Genomic DNA, 25,584 nt, shown 5'->3' with positions numbered 1-25,584 from the left:
CCCGCGGGGCGAGCGCGGGGCTGGGGCACGGCGCCTGCGGTGGCGGCGGTGGCTCCGGCTGGGGCTGCGCCGGCGGCTGCGTCGCCTGAGGACAAGGGTCTTTAGGCACCGCGGGCTCGAGGAGGGGGTCTTTGCTGCTGTCCTGGCTCTTCTCTTGACTCCTTTCTAATCCTGATATCTTCGGGACGGCTGGGCCCCTAGCGCCAGGGTCGGCATTTTCCGCTAGTGTACCGACTCCTAACTCTTTATCTGCAACAACAAGAGAGAGATAAAACAGGTAAGTGTGTGACCCGATGGGCAAAACCAAACTCAAACTGATTTTCCAGAGTTGCGCTCCGGGCAGTTACGGCGTTTCGTCTCTTAAAAAGGACCGTGCCAACACGAAACCTAACCAAATCCAGACTCCCTTCCAGCAGTATCCCTAACCCTCCGTCCTTCTTATGATAAAACGTGAGATGGAAAATTAGGAGGAAAAAAAAAAGTTTCTGCTGTCTTGATTAATCCACGAAAAAAAGCAAGTACGCAAAAAGGGTTGAGCGCGGTTGTTCGAATGCTCAAAAATCTTAAGTCAGCTTGCAAAAAATCACCGCCTTCGCCTTAAGAAAAGTGCCCGGCAGTAGCTGTGCTTTGCTTTGTTCTGTGTTTCTAGCACAAGGAAAGTTGGCTTCGCTGTACTTGCCTCCTGGCTCTTCTCTCCGAGGGGATTTGTTTCCCAACTTTCCTGCGCAATCACGCTAGCATTTCATTTATTTTTTAAGGAAAGTGAGATTTTTCACAATCATCATTTGACTCCAGGATTTGGGGCTCTAGAACAGTGCTGGGAACTACGTGAGAGTAGGTCATATTGTCTCCACGCAGATTTGGCAAAAGCAGTCCCTAACTGATCGTATAAAAACCAATGAAATTAGCTACAGAAACACGTAAACACAAATTGCCAGAGAGAGAGAGGGAAAAATCCACAGGAAGCCAGGAAACTTCACTGGTTTCTCTACTTATGGAACAGTTTGTTTTCTAGGCACATCCCTTCACCCCTAATTACTCTTATATGCTTAACATGACATCTCTATTGCTTGGGCTGCCAAACGAAGACAGTAAAAGAGTTGGGGAAATAACATATTTTGTCTTGGGTTTCTTTCAGTGACATCCATTTGGGACATCGTTCTTCAGAAGACTGGCCAAAGAAGTGGAGAAAGCAATGTGATTAGTCCTGAGCGTATTTTTTTAAAGACATGAGAGGTAGACAGCCACACTCTCTGCATGCGAGTATGCGGATCTGCCTCTCTTCTTCCTCCTCCTCCAATAACTCTCCTCAAAAATAAGCCACCTGGTAGAGAGCAGAAACTCTGTCTACTGCTATTATTTGCTACCATTACTCTATTATCATTCCATTATTAACCCACCGAGGCAGAGAATGCAATGTGAGCTCTCTGCTTTATCACACATTACACAAGTTCTAAACCTTAAAACACATAGCGGTAAGAAACAGGTTTTTTTGGTTTGGCTGGTCATGGAATGACTTGTTTTGGTCTTCCAGGCAGCTATGTCTCTTAAATACTAATGATTGTTATTATAATTTTAACATTTACTACAGTGGAGTTCTGCTCACCAGCACTCAACAGCAATTTCTCATTTGAATCATACCGCGTTCTCCAAAACTTGAATATCTGATGCATGATAACACCTTTAAACAAATTCCGAGGGAGTACTGCTGACCCAAAATGAGAAAGGGGAATGCCTCCAGCCACAGTGGGAATTATGAGCACCGTTTAGACCAATATATTGCAAAGCAACTGTGAAAAGTTGGATTTCTTACATCTTTGACTATTAGGAAAATGAAGTACAGGGAAAACACACAAGATTTAATGGGGCTTGATAATTAAAAACGTACCCAATAATCTTAAGGAAGTAAAACTTTACTCATTCTTCCACCAATCTTAAGGGGTAAAAATTAATAAATGCATAATAAAATGATATACATTCAGAGAAATCTGTTGACAGCTACATTGCACCCTGAAGCAAAGGAGTGCAAATGCAAAGTGTACCCAATGCAGGGACTGGCAGAATACACCGTAACGGTGTTTGCCAGCGTCTGCAAAACTAGAACCTGGCCTGCTCCCCTGCCACAGAGGGCCTGGCAGAAACGTGAAAAATATATATCATCACTTGTATCATTTGGGTTTAATTTCATGCAGAGATTATAGTTCCATGCCTCCTGACAAAGTAGGTGAGGTCCCCTGTTACTAAGTGTTTTATAGACTCTGCGCAACGGCGAGCAGCCTGATAAAGTGGAGTTCGGGATGTTTTAACAGTTTTGGACAGGAAACGGAAAAAAAAAAAGTTTGGGGGACAAAAGGGAGCTGAAGAGGAGAAGAAGAGAGAAACAGAGAGAGAGAGAGAAAAAAAAGTGAACGGAGTTATTTGATGAGAGTATACTTTAACTGCTGTTGTTGCATGCTCCTAGAGCGTGCAAGCTGTAATAGGCGCCGAGACTCCTCCAGGAATTTGGATCAGAAGGCGAGGGGAGCAACAGGGAGACTCCGGAGGAATAAAAATAATTACTCTTCTGTACACCCAAGGTCAATCACATTGCAATTACAGTGCCGGTTATAAATAAAGGAAACTCAGCTTGCATTAATTCTGTTTGATCAAACATTATCAAAAGTTAGACAGTGTGATCACTGCATGTGTCAAGACAGGACTCCAAAGAGGAAAAAAAAAAGAGCAACAGATTGTTCAGGAATATGTGGATATGTGTTCCTAGCTGTTACAAGTTTAAGAGTTATGATATTTTGATTTTTAACAGAATGGCATCATAATTATGGCTTTGAGGGTTTAGCTTTGTCATTAGAAATTCCCTACAAGGTGAATATAGTAGGTGGTCTGAAAAACCAGCAGAGGTGATACTCCTAATTCTGCAGGGAATACCTTGCACTCAGTGCATTCATTAAATCTTTTTATTCGATATTTTTAATGTCTCTTGCGTGTGTAACATTTATTCAGCACAGCTCTGCTGGGGAGTTTGCTCCTCATACAGCAGCTCCTCCTCCCCTTGAGAAAAAGGACTATGAATCCTAGCATCTCCTGGGTATTTTTTGCTGCTGCTTACATCTTCATTACACGGCCCGTAAGTACCATCACTGTTAGTTCACAGCTTAAAAGATGCTGGTTTTAGCAGGATAATATTATTCCAAATGTCAAGCATTGCATGAGTGCACACTTTCTCTCTCTGTCTTACACCACTGCATCTATGCTATACCACAAAACGGTATCAGGTGTCCAGGAATCTCTCTAACCCCAGTACGCCTAGCAAATGCATCTCTGCAGGACTGATAATTATGACATATAAACCAGGAAGAATTTTTCATTCCACAATGTCTGTTTAGGGAGTTGAAATCCCACATCTGTGATGAACGCTACCAATTACATGTTTCATATGGAGGGTTTAAGTCTTCGCCAACAGTATCTCAAGGTCATACAAACAAGATTACCCTTGTTCTTCTAGTACGTTTCTGCACAACGCATTATTTGGGAGCGTGAACTGACCAGCTTGCTCTAAGAACTAAGAGGGAAAAGGCCCTTATGTCACTATGATACAAACCAGTTACACAAATTTCTGAGTTAGTTTGCACATCATAGGAATTCATTTCCATCCCAACCGCTAAAGTAAGCAAGCTAATTTTATTTGATGGTGGTTTCCATACTCTTATTTTAGATAAAGTAAGATTACTGCATCAGTGTTCAGAAAAGCAGTAACTGTGATGTAACTTATGTGCTGATACAGGCTTCCCTTTTTCCACTGGCTTGATATTGGATCCATCAGCAGTCAGTCTTTTTACCAAAAAAAGAAATAAAGCCATAGTTTGAAGTTTCTTTGAGGACCGAGAAAAAACATTTGCTGCGCTTGTACCACACAGACAGTACATACAACCTGCATTTCATTATGGTCCTTTCCTGTCTGTGCCCTTTGATGTGTCTTAAGTCTCAAATTCATCTATTTTTCGCTTAACACAAAAAACATTGTGCTCTCTCAAGGTGCAGGACTCCCTCCAAGTAATACAAGTGCAGTTATGAGTTTGCTGTGTCTATGTGATTAGTACTTGGTTGGCTCAGTAACACCAGAGGAAGGAGACAAGGCCACACTGTGCAGACCTGTAAGTAAACCAAATGACTGCATGTGAACTAGAGAGACTCTGCATCTGTGAGTTTACATTATATTTTATATACATTCTGTGAACATACACATATACACATGCACTCCCATGTGTTTGTATACATGTATATGTTACGTGTAGTACATATGCATTTATATTTAAACCCAGATCTATCATATGTATACATATAGTTAACAGAGAAATACACAGTGCATGCAAACACTTCAATTAAAAGACATGGATTTGTATAATGAACACAGTTTATATGCAGCGTTCACCTGAAATGCCGTTGCCTGTCTTCCTAACGTGCACAGAAGTAAAATTTGACCTAAAGTCCGCATTCTGGCTCCTTTGTTACCTCTTGGGTGATCCAAAAGAGCTAGAAGAGGGCCAGAGCTGGCCAGTGGAGACCATTGCTGCCACCATATGAAGCCCAACTATTCTTCTGCCAACAAAAAGGCCCCGTTGAAATTCGCCAAATTTCCTAAATTCACGAAGATTCACCAATTCAGTGCATACTCTAATTTTGCCTAATCAGGCGTTGTCTGCAAGGGAGTTTCGACAAGTTTGGTTGTAGCAAAGATCAAAGGAAATGCTACCGGCCACCTCAGGGTGCATCATGACGAGAGCTGGGGCACTACCGACCCCGCTCTGGACCAAGTGGCGGCCAAGGAAGCGAGGACTGCCCACCTCTGACCTGAAGCAAAGACGCTTGGGGAATGAAGTCTCCTTAGACAACGTGATTCCTGATGCTGTCACTTACAGTGGCCAAACCTGTTTTCTAAACACAAAATCATCTAACTTCTCTATGTGCAGGTCTGGAACAGCTGAGCTTGATTCAGAAACAAGAATACGTAAGTACCCTGTCACTCCTTCTCCCTTTCACATTAGGATTCATCCTTTCTATGTCTGGCTTGGGAGGAAGAAGGCATCCTGAGAGAGCAATCCAGAACGAACACGGAATTTTCCATTCCCTTGAGGGATTTTTGGGTTAAGCTCAAAGTCCTTATTGCATTAGTATGAAAATTATAGGAAGTTTTCAATGTTCTGATGCTATCAGTATTATCTTTGGGATTAAGCATTCAGCCTCCCCTGAAATTTTACTCACGCTTTTATAGCATTATTTAATTTTAAAATAGCATTAATATTCTTTTACTTCTTTGATAAGTCAAACTCCTCTCTAGACAATATTACCTCTGCCTAACTAAAAATTTCTGCAAACTCTCTTAATGCAAGATAAAAAATTAGATCTTTCAAAAAATATAAAACTATTTCCTTTGGGTTTAATGTGGGTAAGTGGGCAGCTGGTGCACACTGTCACAACCAATACAAACTGTCGTAACTTCTCTGAAGTCAATGGAATGCAGAAAATGTAAACCCGCCGACCATCAGCCCTGAGAGGTATACTTCCATAAGCATTTTACAAGGCTTGAAATAAGTAATCAGATTTAAGACCTGATTGTACATTTCATATTGATTAGACATTGGTCAAAGAAACATTTGGATCAATAAAGGCAGATGACAGAAACTATTACTGCAAAGGATGGAGAAGATCGTTGGGTATACCAGCCAACACGTATCATAAAGGCCCCAGAGCAATTCATCTGTTGTACTGGATACACATAATTTGCTAAAAACAATTTTTCATTTTTAGCACACAGTCATCTTTCATCCTAATTTCCAAGGACACTAACAAAATATTTGATTATGCAAATTAAAGACATGCATTCGAAAGTATGGTTACAAGCAGCTCTGTCATCTGCTGATACCAATTATTCCACAGTAAGCAGGTATTTAGTACAAGTGAATAGCAAGACTTGTGACACACTTTGTACTTAATTATAAAACAGAGAAGAAAATCATTCAGGACAAAAGATTTTGCTACCTCCTGTTAAAAATGTTTATCTTCTGCGTTGAAATGGATTTAATTGTCAACAATAAAGTTGCAGATCAATGAAAAGAAGCACTTAGTGGAATTGCACAAGATGTTGACAATTCTTCAGTCATTGAGCTGCTTCTGGCCTTGATTTGAGAATGCAGAGTCCTCCAATATTTCACATGAAACAATTTATTTCATCCAGCTGTTAAACAGAACATACGCCGTAAATGTAACTCCTATATCCCGTATACTGCGAGTATAATATTGAAAGCACTTGATGTTTGATTTTTTTTCTTAAAAGCACCTCTTTACTTAATAAAAAGGAATGGAATATAGCTTTCTAGAGGAAAGTGAAGTACAGAACATCCAAACATCCCTCTCTCTTCGAAATCATCTCATTTTACTTAATAGGAGATAGATGCATGCAGTTGTAACATCCTAACATTCCCTAAGAGAAAACACCGTGATAACTTGATCCTGCTTCAACGCACACACATACACACACATGCACAGCAAAAGCCTAATTTCCAATAGGGAAAACCTCTTGGCTTCCTAACCTATCTGGTTAAGAAACGATAAATTACATCATTAACCATGCAACTTTGACATAGTCAATAGCCAACTAACAGCCCTGAAGTGTTTATTGAAGTGGACTTTTCTCATATGGGCTGGCCAACTTCCCACACAGGAAGAAAAGCTGGCAAATTAAATGGGGGATATTCTTTGATAATAAAGGGTTTGCGCACAAAAAAAGCATTAGCTTCCTGTTTCAATTTAGCATTTAAATTAAAGAAATAGGGGTCTTATAATTTGTAAAGCAAAGCTAGGATCACCGAAACATAGATGACGCCCCATTAAATCAGGTCTAAGGTCCATGTTTCCTATCACTGATCATAGCCAGCACAAGATTTTTCCAAAACAGGTGTAAAAATCTTGCAGCCAACATAGGTAAAATAATCTGTCCACCACACTAGACTGATCTCTAGTAAGATTGGCTTATACTCAAAAGCCTGAGATTTTCTTCCATGTTTTTCTAGAATTATGTTAACACAGTATAGTTATCTGCATAAATCTCTAGCCCCTTCTGAGTATTCTTCAGTTCTTGCCCACAGCAGTAGATTTCTTAGCATGTTATATGAAAATATGCCTTCCGCAAGGTTTTCATTTCTCACCTGGTAATGTCCACTTGGTTCCTGCGACTCTGTGAGAACAGGACTTCCCTAAACACCATCAATAACTTTCATTATTTTACAGAATTTAATCATGTCCCCTTTTATCTCCTTTCTAAGTTATACTCCTATGCCCCCAATTCTTCTTCTTACGAGAGTCTTCACACTTGCCTGATCACTTCTTGTTGTTCTTCTCTGTCATCCTGCTGAATCTCCTAGGTCTCTGCAATACTTTCTTTAGAAACAGGCTGACTAATAATGCATAGCACTCGGTAGCTGCACCACTGATTTATCCAAAAGCATTATCAACCTCATCATATTACCTGTTTTTTGACTATTCTCTCGGCCTGATTAGGTTTCTCTAAGGTTTCTAACAGTTCTCTCTGGTACCAGCTATCACAGATAGCTTTGCACCACGTATAAATGCTGCTATTTACTCTCCTGTCTTTTACAATGACCAACTAAGGACAGAAGACGAGACCTGAAGTGCTCTCAAACCACGCTGAAAACAGATCAGGAAGAAAATAACCCAACTCTTTGCTTTCTTTCCTCTAGCTCTATTTTATTGGTAACCATACTTTGCCATACTTTGTCATACTTCACGACAACTTAGCTTCCACGGCAGCCTTTTGCTCAGGACCTTGTCAAAGGCCTTTTGCGACTCTAGATAAATTATGTCATTTTTACTGTTTGCTACTTTAACACTTCAGAGGAATTCAAACAGCTTAGTGAGACAATGTTCCCTTATCGCAATGCTCTTAGATGGCATCTCTCATATTGTGACCCTCCAAATGTTCTGTGATTCAGTTCTTCAGTGTATTTTTAACAACTTCGCTGATGTAAGGCAGACTTGGTGGCATGCAGCTCCAACCCCAGGCCTTGGAGAATTTTTTAAATTTAGGTTCATTTGCCACCCATCCATTTGCTGCAAGAGTACCCGTTTCTAATGAAAGGCAGCATATTTTTCTTAGCACTTCACACACACATGTGCAATTTGATCTGCAAACCCTGCCAGAAATTTTAGCTGTTTATCACTGGGGCCTCATTTCTCAGTTGCTTTTTGAAGTATGAGTTAGCCCTGGCACTGCTTTTCTCGACCCCTCGGGCACCAAGAGCTCCCCACGTTTCCCATCAGGCAACCATCTCCCTACGTTAAGAGCCTGGCACACCAAAACTCAAGAAGGGGCTGCAGATGCCTCTCGCCAAACTTGCCCCAGCAACGCAACACCAAAAACCTCAGCTCGAGCACGTCCACCTAGCGACCCCACAGCACCGCAAGGAGCAGAGGCCAAATCCCTGGAGACCCAGGCCGGATCCACGACAGGAAGACGCTCCTTCCCTTGGACAGAAGTCAGCACTCGCAGAACGTCTGTCCAGCCTAGCTTCGGAAACACGGATTTTGTTTGGCTTCCCCTCTCGTATTTCGGCTATCCCACAGGATTCGGTTACCTTCCCAATGAAATTGCTGTGCGGCAGAAATATGAGCAGAGCATTTCCAAATTCCTGCCTACAAGTAAATGAGGTGGAAGTAAGGCATACTAAACCATCAAAAACAAAAAAGAAGACACAGCCAGGCTCAATTTTTTGTCCAGTTTTCAAGAAGGGCTGGATATCTTAGCACAAGAGTAACGCCACGACAATTTCTGAGAAGAAAAACATATTGGATTTATCCATCCCACCCCCCTTCCTTACTATTGATTTGCTTCGGCCACGTAGCTGCAATATTCTCCAAAATGCTCGTGACATCAGCTCATCCCGCTTGTACGTGACAGGAGCGCTTGAAGGAGCTTGAATAAAACCAGCTTTCGAAAGCGGCTTGGAAAGTATCACCTTATGAGCACTGATCGAATTTAGCATGACAGCTCAGTTTAATATATGAAGGACAAAAAGATCTGTGTGATATGTTTATACAGAAAAATAACACATTCATTCCCCTTGAGAGGTGTCGTACCCATAACTCACCAGACACATCACACTGCTTCCTTTGTGAATTTGCTCTTCAGAGCCAAGAATTTTCTATCCTATTTTTAAAGGCAGGATGTCAATATAAACACAGGGCTTAAAAACTGCAGTGCCCCACTTGCTAGCGCTGAGCTTATGAAGCTCAGCACGATCTTGACAATGCGCAATTTTAATTACGACTATTTGAGCTGTTTAGTTTCTATAGGAAAACTTCACTGAGCTTACGCTTTGCAACTCCATTGATCCACGTCGCCATACGCTATTATCTATGCTTGCAACTATTTTGCCCGTTGCCAATGCTGCAGAGGAAAAGTTTGATATTATCCAACTGTCTGGTCTAACGTAGTATTTCCTAGGCAGAATTCTTCTGGCCTGAGTCATACGGATAAACTTAGATATTTTGATGTTCATGGGACACACGGGGTCTCATTAAATGTTGTCAAATAGATTTGTCCAGTGATCCCCATCCCTTTCTAAATTGGCTGCATGTGCAGGTCTTGCAACAGGGCCTTGAACTTTTTGTACCCCTTCTAAAGGGGGATGTTTCCCAGCTTCCAGAAGATATCTTTGCACCTTCTGCAATATAACATATTACCTTCCTTTGCTTCTTGGAAGAAAGGGATAATTATCTACTGTTCCGAGTTTGGGGCTTTAAAAAAAGTGTTACAGACAGATAATAACCATTTGAACTTGCGATTCTGGCCTGCAAAGCCAGCTTCACCTTGGCCAAATTTATTTGTCTATTCTAGAAGGAAAAATAAGGGGCCAAATTATTGGATAGATTTAAGTGATACAGCTGTAACAAAACTGAAGATCTGCCACTCCATTTTGTGTCTCACTATTTTGAGAGCAGTCATAGCTACTGCAAGTTTTTCTTGGTAGGGAAACATGACTGTACACCAAATTCTTCCTATGTGGGATGGTAGTAGATGGAGTAGCTTTATAGAAATTAAAACAGAAAAGAATATAAAATTGAGAAAAAAAAAGCACGATACCATTCACGGCTCTTCAGTGTGTACTAGATTCCATTTTTAAATTGTTCTATAGCATTTTATAAACAGGAATGTGATATTCCATTAAATTCAGTATGATAAATCAAAAATTGAAAAGTAGGCTTTTATTAAAGCCATGTGTAAAGGAGCATCATTATATGCTGCATAATTCAATGTAAGTAACTTGGACCCTTTTTGCTCTGAAGATCTCACGATGTCTTCTCTATCTCAGCAAGAAGCACTACATAATTGCTCAAAAAGGTTTGCTTTGCCTTGACATCTTGTTTTCTTGAACGTCACTCTCCCCAGCCCGCTCTTTACACCCACCGAATATTGACTAGTTTGTTCCAATTACTTGAACTAAATGGACAACATAAAGACTGCAGTTCTCCCCAGTCACTGAAGCTATATAAACAAATTGAATGAAATCTTGACTATTTGTTTAAGTGAAATTAATTCCCAGACACCGAGGTGGTAAGATGATGGGAGCCTGGCAGGGCTCAGAGAGATTGCATTTTGTGCCTGTCAATCTGTATAAATGCTAATCGCAATCAGAGCGGCTGCCCCGCGGATCGGCTCCGCTTTCGCAGGCCGCCGAACAGTTGGAGGGCTCCTGGTAGAGTAAACTTCAGGACAGCAAAAGGTTCGTTATATCATAAGTATTCCACACAATGACACATGCTCTCCCAGAATCAGCGAAACTACTCCCATTACATTTATCCATGACATTAGGCTTTCTTTCCATATAAATACATACAATAGAACCACGTAAATTGGATTTTTGATAGGAGTATTGACTTATCGAGCACAGTACCTGCCCTCCAACAGACCTGGAGGAATAATAAGCTGTAACAGGCAAGCCAACTGGACATCTCCATGCAACCGGAAAAATCTTTTCCTTAACCCCTCCAGATGATCAGCTTTAATGGGGAACAAAAGTCTAACAAAGCTCGTACCTCAGGGATATCAGCTTGACAACTGCACGCGCTCTTTCATATCATTTTGCTAGAAGATAGATCAAAATTTCACTGAACGCTAGCAATGGTAGTTTGTATAAAATGAAGTTTGAGGCTCGATTTATTTTTTTATTGTTGACCTGGAAACAAAATCAGAGTGAAGGTACAAAGGTGGCATGAAGCTACTTGTGATCTACCTGTATTGTAAGCTATTGAAGTACACGTGGTCTCCAAGGAAGCTCTAACCAAAGTGTTTCTTCCCAAAGATCTGCACGATCTCCGCACTGACCATCCAGAACACCGAGCATACACTGGATTTGTGCAAAAGGGCCTTTGCACAACAGAAAAGGCAGAGCTCACCTTAACTACATGTTCATTTATTGACTTCACCTTAATGAAAACAGCAGAACAGTATGTCAACACTATTTTCTTTACGATAGGGTAACTGTCTTAGCAATATTCGCATAACGAGATCATAAAACACACCAGCAGGAATGAACACTGGGCTTTTAGCGAACGTAAGCACTCCCGGCTTAATGTCAGATAAGCAGTCAGCTTAAGAAACCAAATAAATATCCTATCTACCTATCAAAATGAATGATGAGCAATGAAGATCAGATTAAGTCAAATCTGCCACATACACTCTTCCACCAAAAATATAATACGATTGCTCCATTGGTAAGATGTGAGACTGACACGATACTGCCTTACACGTGGAAAAGTCACCAACAGCGGGATGCAAAGACTGAAGACACTACTGATTGGTGCAGGGCACTTTTCCAGCCTAAAAGGCAAAATTTGCTGTTTAAGCTGAAATCTTGAGCCTCTATACGCTCTAATGTACCCTTTGAAAAATGTCCCATGCTCCTAACTTCTATTTTGATTCCCGCCGTGCCATGCTGAGGCTGTTTATTAGCCAGCAAATGGCACATTCAACAGCTGAAGTCCTCCACGTACAACTTTCTGTTGCTTCCTCCACGTTGCGTGGAACCGTAATTCTAAAAGGATTAAAAGTTTACCAGCGCAGCCATGTAAAGTAGAAAATGAATTGTTCACTCTTCTCATCTCTGTTTGGAAATTAGATTACAGGCTCCAAGTGAGCTGAAATACCGAATGAGGCAAATCCGTGTGATTAGCTCACAGGTGGCCAGTGAGCCTTTTCCGTGCTTCAAAGTCTAGCAGATTCCTATTAACCGCAATAATAAAAAGAACGTGTGTTTGTCCTTCGGCCCAAACCCTGCCCTGCGCCAATACGGCTACCTGCTGTGCTAATCCTCAGAACCAATATAATCATCCTCAATCATTATTTCATAAGTTTGCTCAGCTGTCATTCGGGATATACGCGATGTGTGGTACAAATACGTGCTGCAGATTGCGCCGAGAGAGGTTTTCCAAATGGAGTCTAATTCCTCGTGATGCTGTAAATGGAAAAAAAAAAAGCAATTGCAACGCTAATCCAGGACAGCGCCACATTTTGAGCAGCTGGTTTCACAGCCGTAAGAGGAAAGACTCTTTATATGTATAAACACTTTGTACCATTAATCATAAGCGTTTCCTCTAAATAAATAAACACAGTTTTACATTTATCTTCTCTCTCCAGAAGCCACCAATGTGAGTGTCAATTTAGCAAAATACATCACACATTAGACCAGAAAGCAAAAAAGACAACTCTTCCAGGGACCATATAGGTTTCATGTGGTGCATAACATCAAATGGTCCATTTAAAATGATACTGGCTTTCTGACTCGCACCAATTTCAGATGCGGTGGGATGATGCGAACATACCACCTAGTCATAATCTGCATACAGGGAAAGCTCTTCCAAACCTTTTCAGTTAAAGTCTAGTTAATACAATGAACCTTGATGGTTGCTCCCTCTTGCAAACTGATATTCCACCTCGCATAACTGTGATAATATTTTTATTATTAATATAAATGCCTAATAATCCTCTGAATCCTCCTAAATTCTTTACTTCAACTTTATCTTGCATCAAGGAGCTCTACAAGTCAACTAACAATTTCCTTTTGTTACTTTTGCATTTGTTAGCCAGCAAAACTGGAAGGCATCACCCTATTCTTGCATTATGGTTTCACCAGAATATTTCAAATTAACTGGATCAAACTTTTCTTCAACCCAAATTTAAACAAATGCTGAACAAATATTGCTCTGGCTAAGGACGGGGCAGGGGGAAACAAGTGCTTAAGGAGCGTGCAGAAACGGAGGCCACGCTGTACATTGCTTCGATAAATCTTCTTCCACCTGCGGCCTAACGGCGACATTGCGCACGACAAGGCAACCTCAAGATCCCGTGAGCACCAGGCATGTTAAACCTCCCACGCTCCTGGCAGACCACAAGGAGGACCCAGCTGTGCAGGGTCTTCTCCAGCAGCTTCACCAGCCTCAGTCAGTCCCCGCATGCCCCAGTGCTCTCCCCCTATGCTGCCCATTCCTTGCAGGGGTGCCGGTGTGATAACCTGGTCTGGAGAACTAACCTGAATTAAAACTAACCTCTTCTCTCGTCTTTTTTTTAAAAGACCTCGATCAGCAAGGGTTGCTTAAAATGACATTATGGCCAAAAGAAATGCTTGTGAAACTGCCCCCATCCTGCAGTCCTGTGCAGCGGTACATGTGTTCTGCTGAACCATCAGCGTCCTCAGTACCAGAGCTTGCACCTCAATTTATGCACGTATTTAACTGGCTCTGAAGAGAGTCAATTCATGATTAGCCAGAAGTTGATTATTTGATTTGTGGATTAACATGACAGAGACACCTGGGCTGCCTGTACAGCAGCTGGCACGACAGCAGCTCAGGCTTCCTCAGGTGGTGACGTGCCCCTCGGCTTACCTGCCGATCTTCATGTCCTACCACAGAGGTGTCACCGACCTTCCCGTCATTGGTCTGACGGCCTGACGCAGCCGGGTTTGGTTTGATCTGGCCTATCCCAACTGTCCTGCTCCCGCTGGTGATGATAACAGTCCACACATGATTCAGGATTACACGCTGCACTTAAAACTGCAACAGTACCCCAAAGGTGCCAGCAACAGAGAGCAACCCCTGTTCAAAACCTATTAACGTAGCCTTCCCGACAACATAGCAGCCGCTTGCCTTCACACCGTTGGCAACCTAAACTCTGCAAAATTACAACCGAGGAATTTCCACGTTATCCAAATAAATGGCTTTGAAATACCAAGCAGAAGGGACCTTCTCGGCAGAGCCTTGCTCAGCTCAACACCCTGCAGAGATGGTCGGGAATGTAATATTTGCTTGACTTTGGTCCAGCATAGATGAATCACCGACACAATTCCTTATTGCTCAACTTTCATTTATATCTAAACATCTTGGCAACCTGCATTATATTTGATTTTCCCCTCTCTGCCCACCTCCTCCCCAAGACCTTTGATCAGGGAAAACATCCCTTTTTGGACAACATTACAGCATAGGCTTGACTTCCAGCATGTGTTTAAACCCACTTAAGCATGTGTTAAGAACAGACACGACGGATTCCCACGGTGGCCTGACTCACGCCGCTGCCGTTCACACAACCCAGCTCCCCTGGCCCACGCCAAGGTCTTGAATTCACCCCACGACGCAATATGCATATTTTGCTAACATGACATTAGCAAACTATCAATGAGTAAGTGTCCGTATGAATTCTGGTAATTTAAAGCAAAATGTTTGAATCTTGGATATCAACCAAACACCGAATGGCCTTTTACCAGCAGGAGAAGATAGAGGTAATTAATGCTATCTAAATAAATAGACATACTGGAGAGATTTTTAACCAAATGGGATGTAAATATTTTTAAATCATATTCCATTTGAATTCTATTTCTGAATGATTTTGTGGATAATTTTACAGTCAAATCTGTTCTACAAATACAATAATCCCTTGTCTTTCTGTCTTTTTCTGAATTATGTCTCAGGTGGAACAGTGTAAATACTAAACACAAAGTAAAAGCATTTGACAGCAACTTAAGGCTTGCAATTTGGATATCGTATCAGGTAACGGTGGCACTGTTTTGGATTCAGGAGTCAACATAACTAAACTTGATGCAGCATTACAGCCTTTAAACCCTCCCTGCCACAGAATTTGACCCCAAACTTTCTCACAGCTGAGGCTTTCATTTGAATCTCTTGCTATAATTTAGCAATGTGGCAAGATAGGTAGAATGTCCCAATAGAAAGGCAGCAGGAGAAAAGCAAATTTCCATAGCCTGTTTTGTTTAAAATCAAAAGAGGGCCAGCCCCGCAAGCTGTTTGATGTAGACAGGCCTTATACAAATGTCCTAAAATCAATGGGGCTGCAGATGGCAGTGCAGAACAGAAGGTTCAGTACCTTACAAAGTAAATTAAGATGAGGCCCATCTGTGGCCTGAAATATCCATCTTGGAGTGAGCGGAGCCTTTACGAATAACATTTACTGAACTTTAAAAAAATTACTTTAAAATTAGGGGGAAAAAAATCACTTTCAATTTTACAATATTTTCAATTCTTTTCACAAGGGAAAGGAAACTAAAAACAAATGTTTACTGGGTATTGGGAGACCAAATCAAGCACATATGATGTTTCAACAGCAGCTCAGCGAAATAATCAATACCTTCCAATTCACGCTATTGACTTTTCTCACATCCTTGCAGGCATGCAACTTCAGATGAAAGCATTAGAATTGCCAAATTGTTCAATTTGCTCTAGTTCGGATGTTTTACACTGACATTTTTTATGATGGTATGGAAGTTTGTTCAAGAGAGGTTCTTGGAAACCAAAGTGGACTTTAACCGCCTAAATTCCACATCTTGCAACAACAAGCAAGGCTTTGTGCTTTACTTCAGGCTAGACGGGACTGACTTATACAAAGTCAATGCTTTTTCCAACGTAATGCTTGAACTTGTCATATCCACAAGAGAAATCAGAAATGTTCTTTGCTCTGTGCTCTTTTTTTACCATACCTCAAAGAGACTTCAGGAAGAGCTCGCTGCCAGTTCATGGTCCCAAAGAAACAAAAATGTCTTCTGCTGCTATCTCAGTTTAATCATATCCAAATTATAAAAGGTTGCACACCTATAAACTGCCATCTTTACCATGAGAAAACAGTGCACACCAGTACGACACAGCCCAGAAACGCATATGCTTCCCGCGGTGTGGTCAGCTTCCCCGACATCCTGCCTCGTCTTTTTATGAGAGAACTTCAATAATATAATTCCATATTATACAACAGTCAGGATGAAGAATTGGTTGGACAGCTGCAAAACAGCAAGAGCTCATTAAGTCTTGGAGAATGTTTGCAGCGATTGTGGCACAAGCGTGATTTGTTATGACACAGGAAAACCATATTATTTAGACAGGTTTAATAGGGAATATATATTCCAAAGCACATACTTCTTACAAGGCTCTAAGAAGCTTTTATAGCAGTAACCCTTGAGGAAGTATTGGGCAAACTGATATTGCAATACCATCTTCAAATCTATAAAGAAAATGATCTGAACTATGGAAAATCACCATGATACAGGGACAGTGCACTAGACTAGAAGATTAAAGTTCTGCTCCGGTTCCCTCAAGACTCAGCTAGGTCAGTGTCTGCTCCCCTGTTTCCTTTTCTAAGTATTCAGATGATGAGATTTTTAGAGCAGGGTCTGATGTAAAACAAGAATCAGGTCTTCCTTAAGGCCCCTCTGTATTGGTTTCATAAAAATAACAATGAGGATTAAAAAAAGGTCAGATTCATCTCTGGCATAATGCCAACACTCGTTATGGTGGTTCAGAGGATGCGTCTGAGTAAGTAAATGTAATATCAAGTTATTTCCTTGCATTACTCCTTGTTATGCATTAGAAAGTATAAGAAGTACCTAGCTGATTTTTTTCACTTTTCAGCAAGGCTGACAGCCATGAGCATTTTATGATCATATCCTTAGCTCATTTGCTTAGTTTTCCGGTAGAGCCTGACAATTATGCCCATATCCTTATATAATAAGCAGAGGGCTGAAACTATAACATTCCCCAGTACAACACAGAAAATACACAGAAAATCAAAAGTGTGTCCACTACCATTTATAAAGAAACTATTAAGATCTCCACTTAACTGATCAGTCCCTTGTAAGATAAATATTTATCATATATATGTGTGCATGTGTGTGCATGCTTTCACATATAAATATAGATACATGAATGCATTCATTTGTGGTGTCTACCATTTATTTTGGAAGCTCTCCAGCCCTCTCTTCAAGCTTCCTTATATTTTGTTTCTGACCAGTATAAAAAGACAGTTTAATATTTATCAACAACAACTGATTTTACTGGAAACTGTTTAAAACCTTGTTCTCGGCACCAATGAGGCTGCGCCACGAGGAATCCATGGATCGTTTTCTGCAAGTTACTGTTTTTCAAGGAGAGTTGAAATCTAAAGTTTAGATGCAGAGCAAGTTGAGAGACATACAGAAGATTTAGGAGACACATTTAGTCTCTATGTGGAAATACGAACACAAAGAGAGGATGTAAAAGTGGAATACGCTAGCATTGCTCAGGATTGGTTTATGCCGTCTCACACGTGAAGACCCTGGAGTCCCCTGAGCCCAGGCTGAGGTCAGGGGTGCGGAGACCTGCCCCCTTCCCTTTCCATGCATGACCTACTCCATATGGTGTCCTCTTCCCCAGGGAGCTGCACAGTCAAGGAAAACAGACCTATAACCATGCTGCAGCCCATGCATGAACTCAAAATCATACGCCGACCGGCCAAGGCCTGAAGACCCAGCATTATAAATGCTCTTGTCCCTTCCTTCCACCTCTAATACTCCATCTGTCTTCAGCTCACCTTCTTGGCAGCATGTTTCGCTCATCGGTGCCATCAGCGGCACAAACCTGCCAGGCACAGAGAATTTAACGGCCTAATCCTCCTGCCTTCACAAAGACCAGATTAGCTTTAAGTTAAATACTCTTGTTCCTTAAATTTCCTCCTTGTCAGCATGCCAAGGGAAGCTCTTAATCTTACAAAAGAGCCCAAGGACATTCTGATGCCTCCACATGAAGACAGAAAGCAGTCCACAACGCCAAGATAAGGCTGAGGTATTAAACTAATCTCGCCGACCTGGAAATGTATATGCAGCAGGGGTGACTGCTGTTATCTCTGTGGCTGCTGGTGGGGGGTCATTAGCTGCAAACAAGGGTCTTGCCACGAGCCGTGTCTCAGCATCCCCTCCTTTACGCTCATCACCCTGATGCACCGACCAGTTGTAAACTCGCGCTAGTTATCAGCTGCAAAGAAATCAAATAAACTTGTCATTGAGACACAGAGTCCTAACCACGACCTAATTCCTCCAACTCGTCCACACCTGTGGGGTCAAGCATCCCAGCTTGGCCCAGCATCTTGGCAAGCAGGGTCCTGCCCTGTGGTGGGAGCATTGCGCAAGGAGAGACAGAGCATTTCCAACAGAGACACCCTTTCACAGATGCAAATGGCAATCAAACACCCAAGTGATCTCTGGTTCAATGACTTGAGAATTAAAGTGTCCCTCACAAAGCATGACACAGAAGACGCTCCAGACTAGCAGCGCACAAAGCACAAGGAGAGAGATCCACAGCTGAGCTTTCCACCTTCTCATTAGCAAACAGGTTTAGATGATTAAAGCCTGCTGTTAGGCAATAATCCAAAGTAAAAATCTCCCTAACCGAGACAGGGAATTGCAGGGTCTTTACTCTCAGGTAAAGGCCAGAGTAAATTTATGAAGCAATTAATACTTATTTTCATCCTCCTTACACTCAAATTTAGAGACACCATAGACACCTTACTTTAACTTGAATGAAACCCACTGCTGCACAGGCAGCTTGATTAACTGCTCCTTACTCCTCCATATGGCATGCAATATACTGTAAATGATTTAATTCCTGTAATAACTTTTCTTACTCTACACAGTCCTCCAGAGATCAACACCGAGAGACAAACACAAAGACCTGCTGGATGAGAGAAAGTCAGTCTGCTCTCTGCAGAGCAAACCTGTTTAAGTTAGCTAAAGAAAATTCAAAGATAACTTTGCAAAATCAGGCCAAACATTAATGAGCGATATGAATCAATAGTTTCTATAATTTTGTAATTTTTAAGATCAGATAAAAAAGGAAAGAAGGTTTTTGGTCTCACATCACCATATAGACTTTCCCATAGCTTACACACAAAGCATTTTGACACTTTAATTTCCACTCCAGTATGAATGCTCTACCCCCAAATGAAACCTATTAAAAATTAAATTCTTATATTAAGTTTAAAATGCTGCTCTTTTCTCCCCAGGTCCCATTAAATACTCTCCCTGCACGCAGTTTTGAAGATAGAAGAGATCCTGGAGAATATTTACAAAGAGAACAAAACCCCGGGAGGATTTTTATGTTACTACAACATTAATCTATTTTAATCACACAACAGATTAAAAACAAACAACACAAAATGATTCTGCAAAGTACCGAGTGAAAGTCTATCTTTGTTGCATCCGGACTGAATGAAAAAACCCGCTTAGAAACCAGGTGCCTACGTTGCTCCACGAGAGGTGGAGTACAGCAAAATCCAGCCCGGGCAACAGAGCCATAGGATTTTACTTCTACACACTCAAATTTCTGTAGCTGGTTTTTCACTGCAGTGATAAATTTGGGACATTAAGACACAGCTTTGAACAGCTACCTGCTCCTGAACGAGGGGACAAGAAGCCCAGCACTGAGCAAGACCATGCTCAGCGCGGGCACCCGGCTGCGTCTTCCACGCTGCCTAACCGCCACTGCAGCGGCTATTCTCCCGTGGGTTTCAATACACCTCAACGTAGAATAAAAATAAGTGCCAAAACACTACCTTTTCCCAAGGGGAATTACTGTCTTCTGGCCAGCTTACGTGCTCTCACTTTCGCAGCTATGTTTGAGCAGACCTTCTGCAGCAGTAGGTGCCACCACGTGTGTGTGGTTTGGTGAGGACCTGCCATCCAAGTGGGATTGCCTTTTGCTGTCCCTGAACAGGCCCTGGCTCTTGTACGATGTAGCAGTGAGACGGATTACTTCAGCTACTGCTTCTATCATTAACCTTTCTAACTCCGAAGTCCCTTCTCTCTCCTCCGTACCCATCCGTCCCGTGTTTTTTCATGCTGCAGCCTTTCCTTACCTGTAAACATTTTCACTGGCCATGTAGGAACCGCTGCTTCAGCTCTGTCTTTTGGGGGATAAAGCAAAATGAGACTAGCAAGTCTTTTAAAGGCTGCTTTGAGCAAACGCTTTAAACACCACCAGTGCTTTCTATTCCAGTCTCTAACTATAAGATTTGATTTCACTTTTAATTATTTACGTTTTTTTGAATTGTTTCGGCACATCAAACAGAAACATCTATCGAGCTGCCCGCAGGTCATTCTACCCAATCATCCTTATTAATTTAGAGGCCAATGTTGCTTAGGAATAGCTCAGTCTTTCGGCATCTGCGATCTTGCAATCGTTAATGCGCAACCTCACCTGCTGCTGTGCTGTCTGCTCGGGCGGCTCTGCGCTCTCGCTCTCCTGTTCATCAGGGTTTTTTCTCATCTCGAGCAACCCAAACAATTGCGCTTTCACAGCTGAGCCTGCCATCTCGCTGCTCAGCAGCCTTTTAATAAATACAGAGCAGCATTTTCCACTACGTTTTCCTAGTCACATATCAGATGTGCACGGTGTTGCAAGACAAGTTTTTCCAATACTTAAAAGCCATTATTTTTCACAACAACTTTAAAACCACCTTAGCCCAAAAGATGTTGGATTGCAGCAGTTACACTGGTGCTTGAAATGATCTAAAGAAACCACAAAGCAACAAAATAATGCTATTGTTCAAAGGAGCTGTTAGATATACTTAAATAAGTGGATGCATTTCACAGGGATGGCTTGGTTAATACCGGGTGCCGTAGGCAGGACTTTTATCTCAGCGCTTCTGCGCGCGGCTGCCAATGCAAACCGAAACATTCCAGGGCCCGATTTGTTCGGTTATTCAGCTCCCATCGCTCCAGATTTAATAAAGGGTGCCCTTGTACGAGTTTACTATTCAGAGTAGCAGCTGCTGCAAAGTAGTTTCTGGTAGTATTAGTACTGGTGTGACAGGAAAAAATGCAGGGCTTTCTGTTCAGAAATAGCATTACAGTCTTTCACTTTGATTATTCAACAAACGCGATAACAACCTAGCGCAATTCCTGATAGGATTTCACTGCTTGATCTCAGCACTGTTTCTTCCCCAAATGGTTGTCCGTAACGGACAATCCGTATTCAGTTTTAAACGACAGAAAGAAGAGGAATGAACAAACTTTGATTCCTTTGTCTTATTTTATGGGTCTCTCTTTCGAGGCTAGGAGTGAGCCAAGAAGACTGGTGACCTACTCTAATGGCAGAAAATCGGATGCAATCCTGCTTCCCCTCTGGTATGTTCAGGGAGAAAGTTTCCTTGGCTTTTTCTCCACGGCTACGTGCACAACAGCATTGCGTTGAAACACAGATCGGACGCTACTCGTGCACGCTAGCGTATCTACAGCATGCAAAGGTACAAGGAAATGTTTCAGTGACAACAGAAATATCGAGTTTCGTGCATATTTAGCAGTGACAGCTACCTGGTACTATCCCTAGTCATATCTGGTGCCCCTTTCTGATGGAGTCACTGTCGAGGAGGTGTGACAGTAGCAGGGACCATATGCCGGATCCTCAGTGGCTTCAGGTGAAACCCTGATGGAGGAATTGAGCTCAGCAGCTCTTTCAGCTGACACTAGCAGCCTGAGCTGTGGCCCCACACAGCTGGGCGAAGACACACCGCCCGCTCTGTCACCTCCATTACGGAGCGTGCAGCTCCCGCAGAGGGGCCCGGAGGACAGCAGGAGCGATAATCTCATAAACGCCTCGCTGCGTCTGCCAAAAATTGCGAGTCAGGACCTATAGCTGTGCTGGCAAAGCCCATCACACACATGCAGTTAGGCTGGCACAACTGCACCTTCGCTTTTGTAGTCTGTTCAGTTTGAGACAAGCCAGAATAAGCTAGAGGAGAGCAGCTGCACTAGGGGAAGCAGGGTCCAGAGCACAACTGCTCCTCCAGTAGAGCATCCTGGAGGGACCACACCAGTGAGGCATCCTAGCATCTATCTGGCTATAAGAGCGGCCAGGCTTTTGGCAAAGAAACGGCCTCTGCAACCCAGCTGCAGCTGCAAGAGCAATGAGCAGCTTCGCGGATGTGTAGGACATCAGGGATGCAACCTGGGACACAGGGACTCTGTGCAACTCATGGCAAATATGCACAAGCTATAAAATTATGCCTATATGAGATGCTTCATTGCTTCTTACTGCTTGACCAAACTTTGCAATATTGGCAATCTCAAGTATACAAAACTACCGTGAGTCAATGCTTTTCTCCTATAAAAGTGTCTTAAAAACCATGACAGGTATATTCAGGGTTTTCTTTATTTGTATTTCATTTCTTAGTCTCACGGAAGGGAGTGCCTTTCACATCATATTACTTCAGGATCTAAGATCAAGAAATAAAATCATAAGACTCCTGATAAAATCATGAAAGGCAGTAACGCTGCATCTTATTATGACTTCACGGTAATTCAGCTTTCTTAATAGTGGCAAGGGCCTCTCTAAGAGCAGACAACAGCCTGTTGTTAAGATCCACTAATGATGCAGATGATGTAACCGCAAAGCCATTGCAACACTGATTCCTTCCAGGGCTACGCTTTCTGTACGTAACATTATCCTGGGCATTTTACAGCTTTTTACAGTAAAAAGTTGCTTTTCAAATTGCAGGAAATGGTATTTTGAACAAACTTTAAGCTGTTTAAGTGACCGGAAACACATAAAAGAAAGAAAGAAAGAAAGAATGTATCTATGCTACAGTGAACAGAAGAGATGTTGCAAAAGTACTTCACCCATCAGTTAAATGCAACTTTCTCTGGGTGAATCACTGCAGGGGTTTTTTCAAGAGCATTTAAAGTAATACCGGATGGAAACTACAGGGGGAAGTTAGGCAGGCAGAATATCGACAGCTGATTTTGAACTAGTCACTACAGCTAGCAAACATCATCTTTAAAAGATACCAAAGAATACTCAATGACAAAAAATGCTCAGTTTTATGTTTACCCAACCTCCCAGCGTGCCACTTTTTGAAAAATGAGTTTCAAACATCCAATTAAATATCACCAGTGTGTGAGAACAGGGGCAGTTCACATTTTGGTATGTGAGAGCTCAAAATATCAACCCATCTACACAACGGGTGGTGCAGCGCCGAGAGATACCCCAACGTGATGTGTGAGCAGTGATTAAATACTGACTCAAAAGGAAAAGTACCACTTTCTGAAATACTGGTATCAACTTAATGTCACCAAGCACAAGTAACACCATGTTTTAAACAAGGCAGATTTCAGTGGAAATGCCTAACATTCCCCAGTATGTTCCTTCAATACAGGTAACAAATTAGTATCCCAGGTAAACCTTTCATTTCACCATGTCTTTTTCCATGGAGCGATCACATCTCAGCTGATCAAGAAACTGATAGTTAGAGGCGTCTATTTATTCAGCATAAATAAAGTGTTTCACCATCAGACTTTTTAAAAATGGAGATATGTCTCTCTCTCTCTCCTTTAAATCTTACGGGGCTGCTAAATACACGTCATCCCAGTACCCAGTCTGCAATGCCATTTCGCAAAGAGAACAGCGGGACATCCTCTCTGCTGCGTTTGTACAGCCCCCTGCACAACGGGCCTTGGTTCACTACTCAAAAAATATATATTACGGTCTAAAAGTCTATCTGAAATGCAATATGCAATCCACCCTGTTAGAAAGATATGTGGTCTCAAGCTCTCCACTGCTTCTTGGAAGGTTTTAAGTGGTCGCTCAGAGAGTCATGTATCGCAGCAGATCTAGGAAATTTCTCCTCCTGTTTCCCTGGACTACCGCTCTTTTCTTCACGTTATATTATTTGGTAAATTCATTCAAGTAGGGTAGATCCACTGAATTTCATGCATTTACTGAGTTGGAGTATATTTCTTGAAAAAGGTACCACTTCTGACACTCTTCTTTCCCTGTCCCAAATTTAAGTTTCACGTTGGGTAGGCTACAGAAATACAACTGTGTGCCAAAGAAAAAAAAAAAAAGAGCTTCCCCTCTTCTCCCATCCCAAAAGCCTCAGGTCTCCTACTACTATGTAGACACTCAGGTTCTCAGAGGCATGCAAGTCAAAAACAACAAAATACATTTCACTGTAAACCTACACCCATCTCTAGATAGTTGCATGAAGATATAAGCAAGTAATTCAGGTTTGAATACAATGTAATACTTAACCCTAACAGTTGAAGGATGGTTTTCTGATTTAACACTAAAACCTCTATATTCTGCTCCAGGTTTGCTTATTACAGGGTCTTTGAGGATTTACTATATTCCCAAATTGTGGCAGGAACTTCATAATATCAACAAAAGGGGAAGATTCCAGCAAAGCTCTCACAGTAAAAGAGTTTGAAGTCAACCGCCATTTTTTGATGCACAAAAATTACAGGATCAGAGAGAAAGAAAAATATATTTTCTCCATCCTTCCTATCTTCTTGAAATTAAATCTTCAAGGGATTCATCATCTTTAACTTGATGCCAGTCTGTTCATACTCTAGCTTGCCGCCATGCATCATTAAGGCTTTCATTTGGGGTTGGGTTATCATGTATAACCACCTCTTTGTCAAACAACCCATGTTTTCACAAAAAAAAAGCCTATTTTTGGTAAATGAATCTTTTCTTTTTTTTGGAAGAATATAATGTCTTCAAGATTTTAAATTCCAATATAGTTAACTAAATTAAAACAAAGCACACGCTTCATAATGTTTTCATTAATAAGACTAAAATCCCCCTGTAAAACATTTGCGATAGTTAATCTTCCGGCTGAGAATACCACAAGGACAAGAAGAGAGGATCATCTTGCTAATAATCTTGAGATGAAGACTGATAAGGCGAAAAATAACTCACGATATCTCAGGCTCACTTAATGTTCTTGTTCATAGTTAATACTTCTAGCATCAAGGGATTCTCACTGATCCAGGGCCACAGTGCTTTTTCAAAATAATCCCCCGGAAGAAATACTCTAAAAGGGTTATATTTAACACAGTATCGCTTTAAGTCTAGAAAGCGCATTCAGCCGCTTAATCCCCTTCTGAAAGATGTTGCGTGGTGGTGTTGGCAATCATCTTCTTCTTCTGTTTGGTTTTGTTGCCACAACAGCTGAGAGGAGCTCTAAATGCTGCCCTTTCCCCTCTGATGTGACACATCACAGGTTGTTAATCCTGCCCCAGGATCAGATTCAGTTTATCTTTCATGTTCACTTCTAGAGGAAAACGGCAGCTGTGGGAGTAGCCCGGGTTCCTCGGGGAGATGTCTAATATCTGTAATCAGAGTGCTTTGTTTAGGAAACAGTCTGGTGCCGAGAAGTTGATGGTTCAGTTTAGGTTTCTGACAGCTGTTGCATTTTCAGAGCCACAT

At 41.8% G+C, this 25,584-nt stretch overlaps 1 protein-coding gene across 1 annotated transcript in view; it reads right to left on the bottom strand.

Moving 5' to 3' along the window:
• AUTS2 (AUTS2, activator of transcription and developmental regulator) overlaps nt 1-25,584 on the bottom strand; it is a 566,981-nt gene that overhangs the window by 26,420 nt on the left and 514,977 nt on the right. Inside the window, exon 8 of the mRNA XM_026063639.1 lies at nt 35-249. Coding sequence (XP_025919424.1) covers nt 35-249 — 215 coding nt within the window. The remainder of the gene's footprint in view (nt 1-34; nt 250-25,584) is intronic.

Source organism: Apteryx rowi, unplaced genomic scaffold, assembly GCF_003343035.1.
Source record: "Apteryx rowi isolate R43461 unplaced genomic scaffold, aptRow1 scaffold_20, whole genome shotgun sequence".
NCBI lineage: Eukaryota > Metazoa > Chordata > Aves > Apterygiformes > Apterygidae > Apteryx > Apteryx rowi.
This window is presented reverse-complemented; position numbering and strand designations above follow the sequence as displayed.